Here is an 18,763-nt window from a genome sequence, read left to right on the forward strand (position 1 = left end):
GTTAAAATACGGGTCATTCTCATTAAATTAAGTAATAAAGAAGTTCAGTATTAACATGACTTTCCATATTTTAGAGATTACACTAATGTGACAATATAAGACAACAAATATTGAAAGAGACAATGATTTGCAGATATATAGGTAGAAAGTCTAAATACATAAAACTCTATGAGAGTTAATAAGAGATTTTAGTCAACAAGCTGGATTAAAGATGTACCAAAAATCAGAATCTTTTGAGTAGCAATAACAAACTAAAAATTTATAAGAAAAAAAGAGAACCTACTCACAAAAATTATATAATACCCAGGAATAAACTTAATGAGAATAGTATAAGACTATATGACAAACTATTTAAAATTTCATTGAACATAAAATACACCCTAAATACTTTCTATTGATGACCTCAGCAGCATCTATAGCTCCTCAATCATTCAACCTAGAAACTAGGAATCCCATCTAGACTCATCCTTCTCCTCACTCCTCACATTCACAGTCACCTAGTTCTGCCTATTTTACCTCATATATTTCTCAAATTGGTCACCTCTATTTCATCTCCATCTCAATTATCCCAGTTATGCTTTGGAAAGACTCTAGGAGATTAGTCTCCCTACTTCTGGTCTTATCTCCCTCAAAATCATGGCCTTGCAGCTGCCAGAGTAATCAGTCTAAAATACAAACCTGACTAGATCACGGCCCACTTTAAAACCAGAGATCACCACTGAATTCACGATGGAGTCCAACTTCAAGGCTCTTTGTAGCCAGAAAAAAAGAAAAAAGATATATTTTTTAGGCATTAATAAAATTTGCAGCTGTGAATGGCAAAATGAAAAAAAAAAAAAAAAGCCTTCAGTCATCTGGACCCAGCCTCATCTCTTCCTCCTTTTCTTCTCTCTTTTTAGAGCCTAAAAATATGGCTCTGTGTTTCTTAAATTAGTATATGCAAGTATCTCTGATTAAAGATGTCAGGACTTCAGCTACAAACCCAATACATCTTACTAAACTTACATCAATTTTAGTAAAGGTTTTATGAGAATCATTATTTGATATTAAAATGAATACAGAAGAGAATGCAAAATTTGCATGACTGCTTATTTTTAAATGCAAAATTTGGAAGAGAGATGCCACTTAAACAGCAGGCAATTTAGAGCTTTACTTAGAGATGATGATGACACACCTGTCATTATAAGTGAAAATCACACTACCAAACTCTTATCACTGCATTTGCCAATGACTGTAACTAACACCAAGAACTTAATTATGCCAGGCAACAGTTGATTCTTCTGGATTAATTCATTTTATAACTGTCTCTAAGACCTTATATGGCCTCATGCTACTACTACCTCCATCCTTGTTCTCTCTACGCCAGCCACCTGGCCTCCTGCTGTTTGTGGCACATTGTCATACACCCACTTCAGGGCCTTTCATTGCCATTTTCTCTATCTAGAAATCTTTCCCTCTAGAGAGTATGGCTCTCTCAACTCCTTGAAGTATTTCCTCAAATGCTGCTTTTTCATTGAGGTCTACCCTGACTTTCCCATTTCCCTTACCAATTACTAACAGTATTCTGGAGCAATAACCCCTGAGCAATAACTCTGTTCTACATTTCTCCACATATAATTTTCCTTACTTGTTTATTGTTTCCCTACCAGAATATAAGTTCCAGTCCAGTTGGATTTTGTTTTACTCATTAAACCTCTAGTGCCTAGAAAGGTGTCTAGCATGTTTTAGACTCTGAATGATTTATTCAATAGACAATCTTATGAAACAGGTACTACTCTTGGCCAGATTTTTACCTTACGAAGAGACTGAAGCAGTGAGAATTAAAAGCAACCTGGTTCCACTCTTTACTATCACTGCACAGTGCCTCTTATTTATGTGGTGAATTTCAAAAGTACTATCTAGTATGTTTCCCTTACAGTTCCTTAGCAGTAGGGCTGCGGTCCCCAACCCCCAGACTGTGGCCCGGTATGAGTCCCCAGCGTGTTAGGAACCGGCTGCACATCACCACCTGAGCTCCCCCGCCGGCATCTGTGGAAAAACTGTCTTCCATGAAACTTAGGAACTGGGCCTCACAGCAGGAGGTGACTTGCAGGTGAGCAAGCAAAGCTTCATCTGTATCTATAGCCGTTCCCCATCCCTCATATCACAGCCTAGGCTCCACCTCCCCAGGCACCCGTCTGTGGAAAAATTGTCTTCTATGAAACCAGTCCCTGGTGCCAAAAAGGTTGGGGACCAATGTAGTAATGGATACTTTCCCATAGTTGTTTATAAAATGACTGAAAGCATGAATGAATACATTAACTACCCAAAGATTTTTACATGAATATCTCAATTGGTTAAGACATTTTAAGCTTTCAGATTTAATTTTAAAATAATTTTTAATACAAAAGATAAACCCTGCCTTAAAACATTTAGTGATGCAAAAATATGTTCTTTGACAAAACACAATTTCTAATGAACGATGTAATTAAATGGACATGTACCCTATTCCTACAATTTTCTACAACCTGCATTTTAAAGCTTTATTCGACATCAGCACACAGTAAGCAGAAAGTTCCAGAACCAGGTACCTGAGTGACTTCATCACATGCACATACATCTCTGATCAAAAAACGCAAATAGTGCCATTTTCGTGGATACCGAGAATTAAACAATCAGTTATGCCAAATAGAAAGACACCTTCACTTACGAAAACTGACGCTAATGAGAACACCCTCCGGCGCAACACCTGGCCCAGGAGTCACCCTGAGGTAGCCTTCTAGAGTAAGTTTGACAAATACTATCGTCGGGGCCATCAAACGCCAATGACGCGGGTTTACTCTGAGAAACAATCATTCCTGGGCAGAAGGAGGGGGACGTACGAGAGATTTAAATAAGAGGCCCCTCCCAGGCCGCCTCAACATCTTAGGGCCCAGATTCTCGTCCTCAGATCTCACCGTGTCTAGACTAGGGGGAAGCGACCATTTCTCAGGAAGAGGATGATGCACAAAGGAATAACCGGCCATCCAGCGTGAGGGCCGAGGAAGTACACGAATAGAGCGCACAGACGAGGAAGAAGCCTCTTGCGCCTAACCGCCCCTCCACGGGTCGGGCCAGAACAGCGTTTCTCGCGAGATTTCCCGTCTTCACGGGATCCTCAAGCTGAAACCTCGCGGCCTCTCCGATAAGGGGGCTCGGAGGGTCAGCTCACAGTCTCCTCTCAGGGCCCTACAGAGCACCTCCACCGCGGGCCCACCCCGACAGTTTCCAGAGCAGTTCCCCAGAGTTCCTAGGGCTTCCGGAGCTCAACCGGAACCGGAAGCTTCTGGGAACGAGGGGGGTGGGGCCGAAAATCAAAAAAAGCGCGGAGAAAGTCGGAAGCCCGAGCTGACTAGGTGGTGGTCTCTGGGGGCCTGCGGACGGTCTCGATGGACTCTACCGCCTGCTTGAAGTCCTTGCTCATTACCATCAGTCAGTACAAAGCCGTTAAGTCAGAGGCGAACGCTGCTCAGCTTTTGCGGCACTTGGAGGTGAGGCTGTGGGATGCGGGGACGAGATGGGAATGCTCCCTGGTAATTCTTAGTTCACGGTGAGGCCGGGCAGTGGCGGTCCCAGCGTGGGGAAGAAAGGACAGCCTGTCGCTCCCTCAGCTGCCTTTTCGTCCTGGTGAAAGCGAGTGAGTGTCAAGATTGAGCTCCCGGCAGCGAGAGGGATGAGCGCCTCCTGACGGCTCTAGCAAGAGGGAAGGTGGGACGGAAGGTTGGGAAATTTAGGCTGTTTCGGGAAGGTAAAGGAGAAACCTCCGAGCCGTATCTTCTCTTCCTTTGCTATTTGTTTTGATTTTTCCGTCGAAACCAAGCTCCCTCAATAGACAACGATTCTCGGGGGCGGAGGTGGTAGGGAGTCGTGATTAAAGCTTGTTTTCGCCCTTAGGTAGTTTATACTTCAACCTGTTGCTTACTTCTCTTATTTGAACTGTTGTTAAACTCGAACTTGAAAAATATTATCTCAGCGATTTTTGATTAAAAAGTAATCTCCCTTACTAGTAAGCATAATCTTTTTTCTTTACCAAAATATATTGCTCCCAGTGTTTTGATTCTAGAATGCTGAATTGCTTTCACTTTTTCTATTAATATTAGTTCTAGTGATTTGCATCTAGATTATTCTGTTTGTTTTAGGCTCTTAATCTGCTGTCCGTTGTTATGCCTTCATGGAATTCAAACTAACCTTGACCTTCGTTTAATAAAAAAAATGATTAAGCTCAGTTAAAGCTTATTTTAATTCTCTGTTGAAGCTCTCCTCTGTTCACATAGAATTGAACATAATTATATATTCTCTTTGTTATATTAACCCTGTGATAAAAGGCTAATGTACCAAAGACTTGTAAAATACTACAGAGAAAAGATAATTTCCAATGATACAGCAACATCAACCTTTATTAAAACTGGAGTCCTTGTTTCCTTGATCTTCACTGGTGTCCCTCTTCTTAGTACTTCAGGTGCCCATCTCCTAAGTACATTTGTTTCCTTTTTTTTTCATTTGTACTGGTAAAGGCAAGTGAGTGTCAAGGTTCAGCTCCCTGCTGATGATGAGTGCCTACTGAAGGCTCTAGGAAGAGGGGAGGTGGGACAGAAGGTTGGGAAATTTAGCTTCCCAGTTAGGATAGAACAGTAGCAAGTGAATTCCAGAAGCCACAGAATAGGCAAAGCCATTTATTTTATTTAAAAATTAGGATTTAAGCATTTTAGATACTGATCTGAAACATGAATTACCTCTACGAGAATAAACAGGTTGTGAATCTGAGTGCAGTGTTATTGTGACTTGAGGGAGACTTCAGAGAAATTTGGGGGTTGATGCTGTGTTTCTAAACTTTCAAGGGGTTTACAGAAAACTCTTCTACCATTGATACGAAGGTATGAAGAGGTTGAGGTTACCACTCCTAAGGACATTTTTTTGTTATTGAGAGGTAACATACGTACAGTGCATGAAGTGCATTAATCGTAAATGAAGAGCTTGATAGTTTTAACATATGCGGACACTTGAGTAGCTACCACCTATATCATGATATAGAACATTTCCAGCACCCCATAGGGTTTCATCATTGTCCCTCACATAAGTTTCAGATAAGTGGACTTGTACAGTATGTACTCTTTGTGTCTGCCTTCTTCCTCTCAATATGTTGCATATATACCAGTACTTCATTCTTTTTTATTGCTGTATAGAATCTGACGGCCTCCTGTTTATGGGCATTTGGGTTGTTTCCACTTCTGGGTAGAATTATGAATAAAGCTGTCATAAACAGTTCATACATTTTTTTGTGGATATATGCACTCATTTCTTTTATACACCTCAGAGTAGAATTGCTAGGTCATAAGGTAGGCTTGTGTTCAGTTTTAGTTGAAACTGCTAAACGATTTTCTGAAAGATTATACCATTTTACCCTCCCACTACCAATATATGAAATTTGCCATCATTCATCCACACCAACCCTTGGTGTTTTCATCTTTCTTAATTTTAACCATTTTGGTGGGCAATATTTGTGTTTTTTTTATAGTGAATAGGCATACTTCATGAGAGCAACATGTGAGGATGCAAAGAGAGATGGGTGTCTTGTGAAAGTGATTCATTCTTCTATACTTTTGCCATACTTTGTCTTTATAGTCCCTTGTAGAACCAGGGCTTTGAGTATTTTATGATTGGCAAAGCTGATCTGATCTGATTCTTGGTGATGGTATTTCACAGTACTAATCTTGTGTAGTGATTAAAAGCATGGATTCAGGAACCAAGCTGCCTGGGTATGAATCCCAGTTTTGCTCCGTTATCATCACTGTGTGCCTCAATTCACTTGTCTGCAAAACAAAATAGTCGTACCTATCTTATAAAGTTATTATATTATGAAGATGAAAGAGTTAACATATGTAAAGTACCTAGATCAATTCCTAGGCCAGAGTAAATGCTATATAAGAATTAATAATTATTAAAATAAATTATTTTTACATTAAGACGTTGAGTATATATGAATAAAGGGAAAATTTGTAAAGCAGTTTTTCATTTTGCCTTGTACTAAATAATTATTACATGTTGGACTTATGTTACTGAGATACAGATCCAGTCCTCAGGGGAATCATGTTTAAAACAGAAAATGTCTTAATCATCCAAAGGGCTAGATTTAGAAATAGGCAAAAGGGCATTGCTCAGAAGGTTCCCTACCCTAAAATATCTGTTACTAATGTCTATAATTTCATCTTTGGACTTATTTGTTCAGTCTTAGAGACTTTAGTAATGTTAAAACACATATTCCTTGAGAATAAATAATGTGAAAACTCTCTCAACCAGGAACACTTTAGAAGAAAAACTGACATGTAGATGAGGGAATAAAAGAGGGATACAGAAAGGAAAGCTTAGCACAGCGGTCCCCAACCTTTTTGACACCAGGGACTGGGTTTCATAGAAGAAAATTTTTCCACAGAGTGGGGCTGTGGGGAGGAGGCCTTGTGAGCGAGGGGAGGGGCTGTAAATACAGATGAAGCTTCACCAGCGGCTCACCTCCTGCCCCGTGGCCCCAGGTTCCTAAGTTTCATGGAAGACAATTTTTCTGGGGAGTGGGGGAGGGGGGCAGCAGAGCTCTACAGCCCAGTCCCTAACAGGCCACGAACAGGTACCTGTCCGCAGTCCCAGGGTAGGGGACCACAGGAGAGGGATGCTAAAGCATTCATTTAGGTCTGATTTTTTCAAATAAATGTTTAGAACAGATTTAGTCTTATTGTAAAGTAACTAATGGTTTTTCCATCTTTATAGAAAAGATATGCTTAATAATGAATACATTTGTAAAGCATTTTGAAAATTCATGCTTTCTGACAACTGGTTATGGCCTTCAATTCCAGCTTTACCTTCTCTCTTTCTCTTGCCCCCCTCCCCGCCCCTTGTGGTTTATAAATCATAAGAAAAGAGTAAAAAATGGAATAACCAAAAATAAAATTTTTTAGTGCCTCGCCTGGCTACTTAAAAGATTCTTTTTTAACTTCCTTCTCTGTAATCTCTTAACTTCTGGGATCACATATTATCTTTGGGAAAGAGTGGAAGAAGTAATCCCATAGCTATCCTTTGAACTTTATTTTCCATTCTCTTCCCTCAAAGTAGGTGGAATGAGTGTACTGGAATTCATTGGTAAAATAAATATGTTGGTAATAGAGTGCAGATTTACGTAGTCTATGTCTTCATGGCATGTTCAGTGTAGTGTGAAGGCTAACTTGCTAGATACTCAAACTTCACTAACTCGTAAAACAGAAATGTAATATACTATAGGATAGTGTTATAGGCAAACCTAACCTAGGTGGTGTAAGAGGTTTAGGAAAAGCGTCCTAGAGGAAATGAATTTAAACTGAGATCCAAATAATTGCTTTAGCTAGTGAGGGAGGGATTAGATAATCTTCTAGGCAGAGGTAACAGCATGTGTGAATTTTTGGAAGAACTAGGTTTTTCATTTGAAATGGAGAAAAGATGAAAATTGCCAAATCTTAACCAACACATTTTGTTTACTATTTTATAGGTAATTTCAGGACAGAAACTCACACGACTATTTACATCAAACCAGATATTACCAAGTGAATGCTTGAGTTGCCTTGTTGAGCTACTTGAAGACCCAAACATAAGTGCTTCACTGATCTTAAGTATTATCAGTTTGCTGTCTCAACTAGGTAGTACATTTAGTTTTCTCTTTTTGAGTTTTTGGGAGATGTATGAATTTAATATTTATTAAAGTGCAAATTTAGTTGTAAATTCTCTTGGAGAATGAGTCACATTCAAAAGATTTCTTCATTGCAGGACCTCTCAGAGGTGATGTATATTGTGTGAATCTCTTCAAAGAAGGGAATACTGTATGCAGTATTTCTTATAATTACTGGATCAAAGAATCTGAAGCATATCAAAGGTTCAGTTTTCTGAAGAAAAGAATGTACTTTGGGAAATACTGGACTACTTTTAAATTAAAAAACAAAACTCCCATACACATAATGCCAGCATTAAGTACACCAATCAGAAAGTCATGCTACCAATCAAAGAATCATCTTTCTGTGATAGACTGCGTTGAACTTAAGACCTAAGGGTAAAAATGCTGTTGGTTTTTCTTATTTTTTTCTCTTATCTTTAGTTTTTAAATGTTCATGTAATGGTCACTTTTTTCCCTAATTTTGGGGGGAGATTATTTCTGTGCATGATTGTAAAATTACCATATCCTTAGTACAAAAATATCCTAGGAATCCAAAAGTATTAACACAGCAGCATTTTACAATGAACTTTCTTCAGTGGTAGTAATGTTTTTATCTGTGCTGTACAACGTAGTAGCCTCTAGCTGCAGGGGTCTGTCAATCGCTTGAATTGTGGGTAGTGGACTGGAGAACTGAATCTTTAATTTTTATTAATCTAAATTTACATAGCTACATGGGACCTAGAGGCTACCAATTTAGACAGCACAGATATAGAGTAAAATGGGAAGAGTCTTTACTGTTACCACCAACCCTCATCATTTCTACCTTTGGGGATAAAATCTCATTTAATGGTTTGATATATATGTCCTTCCAGACCTTTTTCTATGCTATAACAAATAATTTTAGATCTTTATTAAGATTATTTTAACACAGTGGTATTGCAGAACACTAGATGTTTCTTTCTGTGTAATCTTTTTAGTAACTGCCTAGTACCATATTTAAATAGTACTATAATTTATTCAACCATCCCCCTAATGGGGGACACTCATGTTCTTTTTCAAGTTTTTGCTATTAGAATCAATAGTGCAATAAATATTTTATGTCATTTTGCTCAAATATGAGTGTGTTTCTGTTGGATAAATTCTCGGTGGAATTTCCAGATCATTTTAAAATTTTATAGCCATTACTAAATTGCTTTCCAAAAAGACTGCCAGTTTAAATGAGAATTCCAGGCACTTCCAACATTTAAATATATTAGAAAGTTTTAAAGTCATAATCTTTTTATTTATTTTTAAATTATATATATTTTAATTAAAATAGACGTATTTTAGAGGCATTTTGGATTTAAATAAAAAATTGAAGAGATGATCTTTTTATTTATTTGTTATTTTGTTATTGATACATAGTATTCATACATATTTATGACACCATAAATGTGTGATGTTTTGTTACATGTGTAAAAGGTGTAATGATCAAGTCAGGGTATTTAGGATATCCATCACCACAATGAATTTATCATTTCTATGTGTTGAGAATATTTCAAATCCTCTCTTCTAACTATTTTGAAATGTACAGTACATTTTTGTTAATGCTAGTTACCCTACTCTACTATTCAACATTAGAACTTATTTCTTCTGTCTGACTTTATGTTTGTATCCGTTAACCATCCTCTCTTCCCCACATGAACACCCCCCCTACATCCTTCCCAGCCTCTAATTACTGTCATTCTACTCTCCACCTCTATGAGATCAACTTTTTTAGCTCCCACATGTAAGTGAATACACGTGATATTTGTCTTTGTGTGTCTGGATTATTTCACCTAACATAATGACTTCCAGTTTTATCCATGTTGCTTCAAATGACATTTCATTCTTTTTTATAGCCGAATAGTATGCCTTTGTATAAATATACCATGAAGTGATAATTTTTTAATAGCAAAATTTCCACAAATATATAAAGCAAGTTTTTTATTTGATATTCCACATAGAGAAATCATTTGAACTACTGGATTAGAAGATATTGATAAATAGCCAAATCATACTTTATTTTTTAAATGATAAAATTATATGAAATAAATATTATTTTATTTCATCGATGAAGACCATATATAAAAATGATGTATTTTGAGCTATTTTATTTTAATTTGCAGCTGTAGACAATGAAACCAGAGACTGTCTTCAGAATACATACAATCTGAATAGTGTGCTGGCAGGAGTGGTTTGTCGGAGCAGCACTTGCCACAGTAATTCGGTGTTTTTGCAGGTATACATGGCCCCATAGTATGCTGTCACTTAACACCTGTTCCCCTTTCCGTATGTCAGATCAAAATTGATAGTATCCATTATAAACTAACGTAGTGTATATTCTGTTATATACCATGTAATCAGGCTCTGTTCTTATCATTAAAAGCCGGTTGCACACACGTACTATTTAAATGTTTCTAGAGAGGGAAAGCTTACCCACATCTAGCACCATTATTGAAGAAAAACAAATCTACATTATAACTGCTTTGACTTATAAACACAGATGTCTGTGTTTTGAAATGTAAGCTATTTGTATTAAAATTGTAATTTGAATGGCATCTAGTCTCAATCTGTTGAGAAAACATTCTACAAAAATTAAAGCTATAGATATACTCTTATTTCACATAGATTGAAAGCTCTTATACCCATCATTATTTCATTGAATCCAAAATGTCATCAGTTGTAAGAAAGAAAAATATCACCAATTAAACTGACATGCATTTTGGAAATGGTAAAATGTGAAAAAAAGATATCTTAGAATTGATAGTATATGTGTGTGTTTCAATCTGCATTCAAGTTTAAGATGATTAAGTGAACAGTTTATGCAGATGCCCTGTTTGAGATAGAATGTGTAGGTAGGGAGATGAACCTTTAGGTTCTTCATAGTCTCATTAATTTGTATGTGTTTGAAAAAAACTATTGTAAGACATGGAAAAGTTCTTGCCCTGATCCTTCTTTCCTAAAATGATGACATGCTCATCATTTATATGCACAATAGTCCATTCTTGTGAACAGGCAATGTTTCTACAATGTTTATATTCATAACTATTTTCTTATTTTCAGTGCATTCAGCTTCTACAGAGGTTAACATATAATGTCAAAATTTTCCATTCTGGTGCCAATATAGATGAATTAATTACATTCCTGATAGATCATATGTGAGTATGCAGTCAAACATGTAACGAAATTGTCTATTGGTCTACTTTTAAACTAAAACCATGTGACTGATCAATTCTTCTTTGATAATTTTTTCTAACTTTTTAAAATTAATGAGACTTCAATTAGTGTTTGCTCCTCCTAGGTGATTTTAAGGATCAAAAGTTGTAAAACAGCTCTAATTTTCATAACAAAAATTTATGAGATGAATTTATTTTGTAGAAAATAAATTTCCTTGTAGGAAATGAGAAAGAAAGCTAACAAAGAATAAATATAAGAGGTCTGGCTGAGACAAAACTGTGATTTTCTCAAGCTTTGATTATCTACCGAAGCATTAAGTTAGACTCTGGAACAGATTCAGGATTGGGTTTTTTGCTAAATGGTGTACCAGGTAAACAAGAAGACTTGCCAGAAGTGATTCTACCAGAAGGAGGTGGCAGAAAAAAATCATTAAAACTGACAATTGTATGTTTATATTTAATCTTGATAGAACATACTGATAAAATATCACATGGTCACTGACAACTATTTTCATATTTTCATGGTGCAATTGAATAGGATAATTTAGTTTCAAAACATGAAATAATCAGAGCTTGACTGGCTTCACATATTAATTAGATTTTTTGCATGTAAGAAAAGAATTGAAATGTATAAACTACTATATCATTTTGACTAATTTATAATGAACTTAATGCTTTTTGTCTTTTGTGATTTTTCTTTAAACAAAACACCAATGTAAAACTACAGTCAGTCTTCTGAAGATGAGTTAACAATGCCTTGTCTAGGATTATTGGCAAATCTTTGTCGTCACAATCTTTCTGTTCAAACACACATAAAGACATTGGTAAGAAATTTATTGTTTTTTCATGTTTCTTATTTTGTGGTAGGTTCTATGCTTAAGAAAATTTTATCTGTCTTTTTCTTAAAAAAAATTTAATAAGGAGTCTTATGTCTCATCAGCTAACCCATCAAAGCTAATGAAGAGTCAGACTGACATAAATAACTTGAAGCACTTCAGCCTTCATGTGTTGTATTGAAGAGTATGTGTTAAGGGTTAATGCAAATACTGATTTCTAAAAGTTTTCCCTCACCATAGCATCCCATTATTTGTCACATTGAATAGTACCAGAATTGCTAAATTATTTTGTGGTAATAGAAGGGAGGTACATCACTGGCAGTCCCAATTACCTCTGTTTTGTTTTCACAAAATCAATGCAGATCCACCAGAAAGATTCATGAATAAGTAAGTGCTCAGTATCAACCACCAGTACTTGTGGTAAGTGAAGGCATGCAAATGAACTTAACTGAACCACTTTTAGAAGTATATTAAATCAAGAAATTCGCTGATTCTTTAAGGTGCTTTGTGAACAATTTCCCTGCTATGACAGAAAGATAACAAAACTTGGCACAAATTCATCCTCACTCATTTGCACACATTTACCACATTTTTTTTTCTCTAGATGCTCTTTGTTTATAACAGTCTTTGAATTTAAATTTCTCTCTGATCTAAATTTGTTTTGTAGAACATTTATCTTTTAAAGGTGACAGTCAAAGAGTTGATAATGTGTTTAATAAAAATCTGCCCACTCTGTGTAAGACAGACTTTTTTAACTAAAATATAAAATTCATAATTCTTTATTCTAATTTCAATTTTTTTTTCCCCAGAGCAATGTGAAATCTTTTTATCGAACACTTATAACCTTCTTGGCCCATAGTAGTTTAACTGTGGTTGTGTTTGCACTTTCAATATTATCCAGTTTAACATTAAATGAAGAGGTAGGGGAAAAGGTAAATATGATTTTTGAAGTTAATTCTAAATTATAGTCTATGATATTTTACAAGTCATTGGGGGATTTTTTAAATATTTTAGGATGGTATCAACTTAAATTTTTTTGTGTAATATATTTTTTCTAATTTGTTTTTAAGCTATTTCATGCTCAAAACATTCATCAGACTTTTCAACTAATATTTAATATTCTCATAAACGGTGATGGTACTCTAACTAGAAAGTATTCAGTTGACCTACTAATGGACCTCCTTAAGAATCCTAAAATTGCTGATTATCTTACCAGGTATGACTCACTTTAGTAAATTTTAGTACTTCTTTTTTTTTAACCAAGATGTGTTTGTGATACATAAAACTGTCTTCTTAAATAAAGTAAACTTGAATTGTAATGATTCACAGTAGACTAAATTGAAATGTTTTGATGTGCTTTACTCTTATTCTTTTTGCTTTCCTAAACTGAGATGTAAATGTATAACGGGGGAGGGGGGGTATGTGTGTGTTTCAGTCTTTGTCTTAGATCAATAGGGTTGTATCATTCTTCAAAATATAGACATCTTGATTTATCTGTTTTAAAATCAGTTTTAAAACTTGAGCACTATAATTCTTTGAAAGAATTTTTATTTTTATTATAGGAGCATTCATGTCAGTGTGTGTCCTTTTTTATTTTTTGCATAAAAATGGATAATTTTTCCTTTGGTGCGTGCCTCTTTTGTCATAGGTAAAACAGGAACACATGTTTATGTGTCCTTTCTATCTCAGTGTATTTCATGTGATCATTTATATTTTGAGATTGGGCAGTAACTGTTTTCCAAAGAGGCTTTTTGCATTCTGAGTTAAATTTTTCCGGTGCCTAAGCTGCTTTCTGGTCTTAAATTAGGAAATTATTGAAATTGTTTCAAAGAGGTAAATTAATTCGTCATCATAAATAGGAAAATACTTATAGAGCCCCTGCTATGGTTAGGCACTTAGCAGCAGCAGGATGTGAAGATACAGTCCCTGATCTTCAAGGACCATAGCGTCTCCAAGTTAAAAAGAAAAAGCTAAGCACTAGGGCAGAACTGACCACTATTCATATGGTAACTGATACTTTGCAAAACCAAGAGGCTTTCACATTGGCATTTCACTTTTTCTTCTCTTTAGCATCTCCAGAAAAGTTGAACTTTTTATTCCAGAGTGCCCTCCCTTGACATGCCTTCTCCATCTGTTGTAAGATTCTCCTAACATCCATGTATATTTATTCTGGCTGCCAGATAGTGCTTATTTAACAGCTTGCATAGTAAACAGAGAAATTCTTTTAAATATTCCTTTTCAGGAAGACAGAAAGATAATCTGGTTTAGCATCAGAAAAAGGTTGCTTGATCATCACTTCTGTAAATATCTCAGTTCAATTATCTATTTTCTTCTCCAGAATCATTTCTGGCAAGTCTTCTTGTTTATCTAGTACACCATTTAGCAGAAAACCCAATCCTGAATCTGTTCCAAAGTCTAACTTAATGCTTGGGTAGCTAATCAAAGCTTGAGAAAAATCACAGTTTTGTCTCGGCCAGACCTCTTACATTTATTCTTTGTTAGCTTTCTTTCTCATTTCCTACAATGGCTCTTTCAAATATGTATTACTTTCCTCTTGCTACCTTTCACACAGAAGATGATCTTATCTTTGTTTCACAGAAAAAAACAAAATAGAATTCCATTTGATTAGCACTCCCTCAATTCTATGCACCTGGACAAACTTATCTGTGTTTATACCAAATTCTTACTTAGTTTCATCCTGTTTCACTCATAAACATATCCCATTATTCTATTCATTAAGTCTCATTTTCCCCGTCTTGAGTAGCTGGAACTACCAGTGTGCATCACCACACCTGGCTAATTTATTTTTATTTTTATTTTTTGTAGAGATGGGGTCTCACTGTATTGCTCAGGCTGCTTTCCAACTCCTAACTTCAAGAGATACTCCTACCTCACCCTCCCAAGGTGCTGGGATTACAGGCATATGCCACAGTCCCCGGCCTTCAGTTTGTCCTATCTTAAGCAGTTTCCCCTATCTCTTTAGTGCCTCCCATGCAATAGACTCTTGCCATGTAACTTAGAAATATGCTGAACTTTCAACTTCTACTATATGTCTCTTTTAAAATCTGTGACCTCCTATTGCATTCAAGGTGAATATCCAAATTCTCAGTATAGTTCTGCATAATCTGGTCTCTGACAATATCTCAGCCTTAATTCTTCACACTTTCTTATGTTTTTTGTCTAATTATATCAAGTAATAAATAGAACCTCCAACTTACTAGTTATAGAAATGCCATTTGATGTATCTTGTGCTATTTCCTCTGGAGTATTTCCTCTGGAAGGCTGAAATACTTTCTCCTTTATGTGTCTAACTCCTATTTATTCTTTTTAAGACTCAAATCTGAGAAGCCTCGCCTGATCAGGCCTGCCCTGCCAAGTCTAGGTTTGATACCCATTCTCTGTTCCATAGCATTCCATATATTTTGTATTACCTTGTATTTTATATTTTGAATTACCTTTCTGTCTGCCTCCAGCTTTAGACTGTGAGCTCTCTGACAGGGTATCATTCTCCCAGCTCTTGCATATAGTATAATGTGAATGGCACCTCTGATACCTCTTGGAGATGTTCAATACAGACTGCTGCCCCTTACTTCTGTATCTGCAAAGCCTAATTTAATGCTTGGCAATTTTGGGTACTTTATATAAATAACTAACTGTAATTTATTAGCATTTTCCTATGTCCTTTGAATTTTTATAAACTGAACACAAGCTTTTAAAAAAAAGGCAATTGTACTGAAAATTTCAATGATTTATAATATTTATTGGCATATGAGTCATTGTGTTTTAATAAATGATAGGACCAATCTATGTATATTATAGGAGTAAGATATGTTCCAAGTTTTAAGTGTAAACTTTACAAAGAGTGTGTTCTATATCAGAAGCCCAAATAAATAGATGACAGAAAATACACTTAAATTTTATATTAATTTTGTAAATAAATCCCGTTTTGATGTATTGATTTTATAATTATCATTTGTTGTATACTTTTATTTTAAACCTAGGTATGAGCACTTTTCTTCATGTCTTAGTCAAGTACTAGGTCTTCTTAATGGGAAGGATCCTGATTCTTCTTCAAAGGTATGTAAAAACATGACTTCTTGTTTTAAACTTTTTACACACTATAATATGCAGAAAAATCTAAATGCACAGCTCTCTGAATTTTTACAAGCTGAACACAGTCATGCGACCAGTGTGTAGATCAGAGAGTAGAACGTTACTGGTACTCTATAACCCTCTTTATGCTCCCTTTTAGTCAGTACCTACCCATCTGTATCCTCTACTCTTATCAGGGATAACCACTGTACTGACTTATAACAGCATATTTTTTTCTATATTTGAACTTTATATAAATCATATGATACATTTTATGTTTAGATTCTTATGTTCAATATTATGTTGTTAGATTCATTCATGTTTCATATAGTTGTAGATTGGGGGTTATTTAAGACAGGAAGTAGGATTTATTGATGGGCTTGAATAAAGAGGAAGCAACACAGTGGAAGCCCTCGTGAGTGCAGACCCACCACTTGTCCAGGGAGCCATGATTAGTGATGTATTTGACCCCACAGCCATCCAGGATGAGCCACTTCTCACCCACCATGTCTTCAAATTCATCCACGTTAAACTTTGTAAAGCCCACTTCTTTGAGATGTGGATCTTCTGGTGTCCAGGGAATGTGAACTTGGCCTTGCATAGGACCTGAATTACATGCTTCTTGTTCTGCCATTTGGTGTGTTAATGTACATGATGACTTGGCCAATGCGAACCCTGGCCACTGTGCCCTGGGGCTTTCCAAAGGCCCCTCGCCTACCTGCCTAATGTCTAGTTTGGGGACAACATGAGGTCAGAGATGTGAATGTACGTTGGAAAGGGCTGTTTCCAAGGTCCCTTAGGACAACCTATACAAGCAACAGGCTGCATATCCTATCAGGTGGCTGCTGTTTGCGGCCATTACACACCAGGCCACCAAGAGGAAAGGAGCATATTTTTTGTTTTTTTGTTGATGGATATTGGCTGTTATGAAGAATATTGCATTTACCATTTTCTGCATGTCTTTTGGTTAGCATGTGGATGTGTTTGTCTTAGCTGTATACCTAGGAGTGGAATCACTGTGTCATAGGGTATACATATATGTTCAGTGGGCACTGTGAAACCCTTTTCTGAAGGGGTCAGTTGTACGAATATGTGAAGATTTGGTCACTCTGCCTTCTTTCCAGCACTTGATATTTTCTAGCCATTCTAATGGCTATATAGTAGTATTGCATTGTAATTTAAATTTGTATTTCCTTAATGATAAGTAAAGTTTGGTATCTTTTTACATTTGTATATCCTCTTTGGTAAGTGCCTGTTCATGTCTCTTGCTCATTTGTTTAATGTGTTGTCTTTCTCATTTATATGTAGGAGTTATTTTGGAGTCTTTTGATGGATATATATAATGCAAATATGTTCTTCCATATATGTATATGCAAATATGTTTTTCTGTGAGTTGCCTTTTCACTTGCCTAATGGTGTCTTAATTTTAATGTAGCGCAATTTATTGACCATCCTGTATGGTTGGCACTTTCTGTATCTCATTTAAAAAATCTTGGGCCTATTCTAAAATCACAAAGATAGACTCCTTTGTTTTCCTCTAAAGTTTTATAGTGTTTTTTAACTTTCACATGTAGATCTGTAATCCATCCTGAATTGATTTTTGTGTCTGGTGTGAAGTAGAACTTACTTATTGAGGCCAGACTTTATCTTACAAGTTTTTACAGAAGAAAAAAATTAGAATGGCTTTGAACTAATCATCTGCAATATTGGATCTAAAAGATGGTAAAGGGGTTGAAATAGTACAAAATTTGTTGCTTCCAATGTTTTCATTTTTTTCTGTGTTGAGATCTTTGTTCTTGTTTGTTAACTACTTAGACCAGAGTTCTCTTGAATATTTTCATCAGATGAAATACTTTGATAATATATTCTACATATTTTGTACCTTAAAATTTCTTTCTTATATCTAATATGGGAACCATTCCTAATAAATATATAAATGGATCTTGATAGAGTGACTAGGAATATGTAATATAAATGCTAAATAAGGATTCTTGGGATAGAAGAAACATACAGAAAGGGAAAAACCTAATAATCTAATCCAAATGTACTAAACTATCTCGGGAAATTTAGGAGTTCAAGTAGGGCAAAGGAGTAGGAGCATTCCATAAGTATCAGAAAACCTAAAAGTGAATGGAGAAGTAAAAGTAAATGAATAAAAATTTTAAAAATGTTTTTAAAGTAAAAAAACTCATGATAGAAGTGGGGAGCAGTGAAAACAAAAAGCATCTCAGTGTGGAAGAAATAATTGGATGTCTTTTTTTTATATAGAATAGCATACAAATTTGTTTGGTTATGAGGCAAACATAACCTTCATAGCAAAATCTTACAAGGATACTACACAAAAGGAAAATTATAGATCAATCTTTCATTAAACATATTATAAAAATTCTAAATAAAATATTAGCAAATCAAAGCTGGTGATAGATAAAAAGGATCATATCTCATTACCAGATGAGGTTTATTCCCGGAATGCAAAGTTGGTTTAACATTTTAAAATTAATGTAATTTCTGATGTTAACACAAAAGAGCAGAAAAATCATATTATCTCGTTAAAGGAAGAATAGCATTTAAGAAAATTCAATACCCATTCTTGATAAAGATAAGCAAATTAGAAATAAATAGAAATTTCCTTTCCCTGATATTAACTGCCAAAAATCTACTGCATCATCATTCTTAATGGAAAATTATTCAAAGCTTTACTTCAGATGAGGAGTAAGGAAAGAATGTCCATTATCACCAGTTGTGTTCAGCATAGTATTGGTGGTCCCAACCAGACCGATAAGGCAAGGGAAATGAATAAAAGGCATAGAGATTGGAAAGGATGAAATAAAACTTACTATTCAGATAACATGGTTGTGAATATAGAAAATCTAAAATAAATCTATAGAAATAATTACTAAAATTAAGTGAATCTATTTTAACAAGTTGGCTGAATACAAGATTAGTACCTA

The 18,763-nt window shown here is 35.5% G+C and overlaps 2 protein-coding genes and 1 non-coding gene across 4 annotated transcripts in view; 1 reads left to right on the forward strand and 2 right to left on the reverse strand.

Annotated features, from left to right (window-relative positions):
* The window catches only part of DZIP3 (DAZ interacting zinc finger protein 3), an 86,207-nt gene extending 82,948 nt beyond the window's left edge, over positions 1-3,259 (reverse strand). Inside the window, exon 1 of the mRNA XM_045540342.1 lies at positions 2,937-3,259. The gene's annotated coding sequence lies outside the window, so the exon portion shown is untranslated. The remainder of the gene's footprint in view (positions 1-2,936) is intronic.
* Positions 3,130-18,763, forward strand: part of CIP2A (cellular inhibitor of PP2A) — a 36,448-nt gene continuing 20,814 nt past the window's right edge. For both annotated transcript variants that reach the window (XM_045540340.1, XM_045540341.1), the window contains exons 1-8: positions 3,130-3,509; positions 7,529-7,676; positions 9,835-9,947; positions 10,772-10,866; positions 11,612-11,708; positions 12,530-12,652; positions 12,791-12,936; positions 15,722-15,797. In XM_045540340.1, coding sequence (XP_045396296.1) covers positions 3,408-3,509; positions 7,529-7,676; positions 9,835-9,947; positions 10,772-10,866; positions 11,612-11,708; positions 12,530-12,652; positions 12,791-12,936; positions 15,722-15,797 — 900 coding nt within the window. In that variant the 5' untranslated portion in view covers positions 3,130-3,407. The remainder of the gene's footprint in view (positions 3,510-7,528; positions 7,677-9,834; positions 9,948-10,771; positions 10,867-11,611; positions 11,709-12,529; positions 12,653-12,790; positions 12,937-15,721; positions 15,798-18,763) is intronic.
* On the reverse strand, positions 16,591-16,722 carry LOC123631292. The gene has a single exon (XR_006733130.1). It is a non-coding gene; the product is annotated as a small nucleolar RNA SNORA70 (small nucleolar RNA).

This window comes from Lemur catta, chromosome 1 (genome assembly GCF_020740605.2).
Source record: "Lemur catta isolate mLemCat1 chromosome 1, mLemCat1.pri, whole genome shotgun sequence".
In the NCBI taxonomy this organism is placed as follows: Eukaryota; Metazoa; Chordata; class Mammalia; order Primates; family Lemuridae; genus Lemur; species Lemur catta.